This window comes from Octopus bimaculoides, chromosome 9 (genome assembly GCF_001194135.2).
Source record: "Octopus bimaculoides isolate UCB-OBI-ISO-001 chromosome 9, ASM119413v2, whole genome shotgun sequence".
NCBI lineage: Eukaryota > Metazoa > Mollusca > Cephalopoda > Octopoda > Octopodidae > Octopus > Octopus bimaculoides.
The window spans coordinates 29,038,292-29,040,791 of NC_068989.1; the positions used below are offsets into that span (position 1 = coordinate 29,038,292).

The following is a 2,500-nucleotide window of genomic DNA, read 5'->3' on the forward strand; positions in this document are numbered from 1 at the left end:
AGCACGCAGACACATGAATACACAAAATATATACATACACACATGCATACACATATACACACATATACACTGGTACATGCACACATGCATGTAACAAAATCTCAAGCAAATGCAGCTTCCGTAATGGACTAAGTCAAAAGGTTGCAAGTAGCAATGAAAGAGATTTGACAAACAAAAACAAAATAAACGACTTACTGTTTAACCAAATTAAACAAACAATTGATTAGTTAGTAGGATATTTAGCCAACTGACTAATAATAGAGGAGTGGAATTGAACCAGTGCATAATGACTGTCCCTAGATGCAACAAAATTTCAAAAGGTTTGTTTTGTAGAAATGAAACTTGAAATATTAGGTCATCAATAAACAACTCGATTTGTAACATAGACTTATTATTATTGTTATTGTTATGGACTAGTTATTAAGGTGTTGCACTCATAATCACAAGATCATTGTTTCAATTCCTAGACTGGATGGTGTATTGTTTTCTTGAGCAAAACACTTCATCTCATGTTGCTCTGTGATCACTTCGACACCTGACACGTAGTACACAGTGCACCTATTCAGACAACATCGATTTGATGGAAAGAGTGAGCTAATGTGTGGCATGAACATTTGATCACTATAAACAAATCATGTCTGCAAGTCATTTGGCAAAAGCTGAAAACTCATATGTTGTCTTTGACAGAAAAGTCTATCATCATTATTATTATAGTGGATTACAATGGCCATATGATCAGAATTTACCCTCAGAGAGAGAGAGAGAGAGAGAGAGAGAGAGAGAGAGAGAGAGAGAGAGAGAGAGAGTGTGAGAGAGAGAATGAGAGCACAAAGATGATTAAATATTTCTACTCAGTCTTATATATTTCACATACTTAACCATTCCCCTAACACCTGATCCTAAATGCAATGACAAAAGTGTAGTGTTAAAGTAATTATCCAGTTAAACTAAAATGTCGATATTAGACTCCTTGAAGAATTGTTGGCAGTCACTTGTTTAAAATTCATACTTTCAAAAGATAAATAAGATTAGTTCAGACCTGGAAATTCCAAAAAATCAACCTGGGGATCTTCTTCTCATAAAAGTTAAGAATTATTAATAGACATTAATAGAGTTAACTATTCAAGTTGAGAAATTCATAAATTTGCCAGACTTGTTGGAACTGATAGCTTTTCTAATATCAAAAGTTTCCAATGTAGCTCAATTGAATGGCAATATGCAAGAATTTAAACAAATTCTAGTTTAAAGGATGAAAGGAGATCTAAATTATCTATTTAAATATGATTTCTAAAGAATTGTTCAATTTGATATTATTACTGTTCAAGTTCAAGTGATATGGTTTCAATTTCTCACAGTAGCCATTTTATTCCAAATGCCATTGAGTAAATTATGAACATCATATAATCTCATTCTCCAATTTACATAAATATATAGCCTAGCACTTGTATAAGAAATAAAATGTGAAGAATCAGACAAGCTATGTGGTTATGGTGATACTCTGTTGATTAAAAGTTTTGTATTGTCTTTCAGGTAGAAAAAGTACATGACTTTGCTTACATTACTGTGTTGGAATAACAACTATCTATTCTAATTTACAGTAGGGTGATTGAAATTAAGGCAGATAATCTGCTAGGAAAATACTTGTTGGAATAATATACTGGTGCCCAAATTTTCACTGCCCCCCCCCCCCCACTAAAAAGTAGATAGCTTTAAGTGATAGCAGGTAATGAAGCAAATCAAACAATTTAGATAAGTGTTGACCAAATGATAATAATAATTTTGATATATGCAATTAAAATATAGCATGCATTGATTGTATTTCACTGAGGTCAACTTTGCCTTTCCTCCTTTTGGGGTCAATAAAATAAGTACCAATTGAATACTGGGATAAATCTCATCAATTTACCCCCAACTTCCAAAATTGCTGGCCTTGTGCCAAAATTTAAAATTATCATTATTACCATTTGAAAGATATTAGAATATTGTCTTACCTGAATATGCATGATCATGAGAATCAAGCTCTATCTGAAGATGCTGTGGCCTCATACTGTCACCAGTTAAACCTCTATCAATAGTATCATTAGGATGATCAGGAGGTTCTTTTGTCCGTGGATACATGGAAATCACAACGGGACGGACCTGTGCAGCAGTCACTGGAAAACACCAAATAAATATCACCCTTTTAGTACTCTGATTTACAGATACAATATGTGGAGCACCATATGTAGCACTTGCATTACAGTTAGTACTACTTTCAAATACAAGGTAATTAGGTATCATGATTGTTGGTAAAAATCTAAAGACAAATCTCCATATATTTTTATAAGCATATACATCTATATATATATATAGATATATATATATATAAAACTGAGAATGTATGTGTGTCTTTCTGTGTTTCTGTATGTGTGCATCACTAAAATTTGAGAACTGCCCAACTGGTTTCATTCAAATTTTACACATGCCTTACTTAGGGTCCATGCAGTGTCATGGGCAAAAA

General features: G+C 32.9%; 1 protein-coding gene across 8 annotated transcripts in view; it reads right to left on the reverse strand.

The window, feature by feature from the left end:
- Positions 1-2,500, reverse strand: part of LOC106869710 (phosphatase and actin regulator 1) — a 389,302-nt gene that overhangs the window by 55,826 nt on the left and 330,976 nt on the right. For all 8 annotated transcript variants that reach the window (XM_052970519.1, XM_052970514.1, XM_052970517.1 and 5 more), the window contains one exon: positions 1,992-2,153. In XM_052970519.1, coding sequence (XP_052826479.1) covers positions 1,992-2,153 — 162 coding nt within the window. The remainder of the gene's footprint in view (positions 1-1,991; positions 2,154-2,500) is intronic.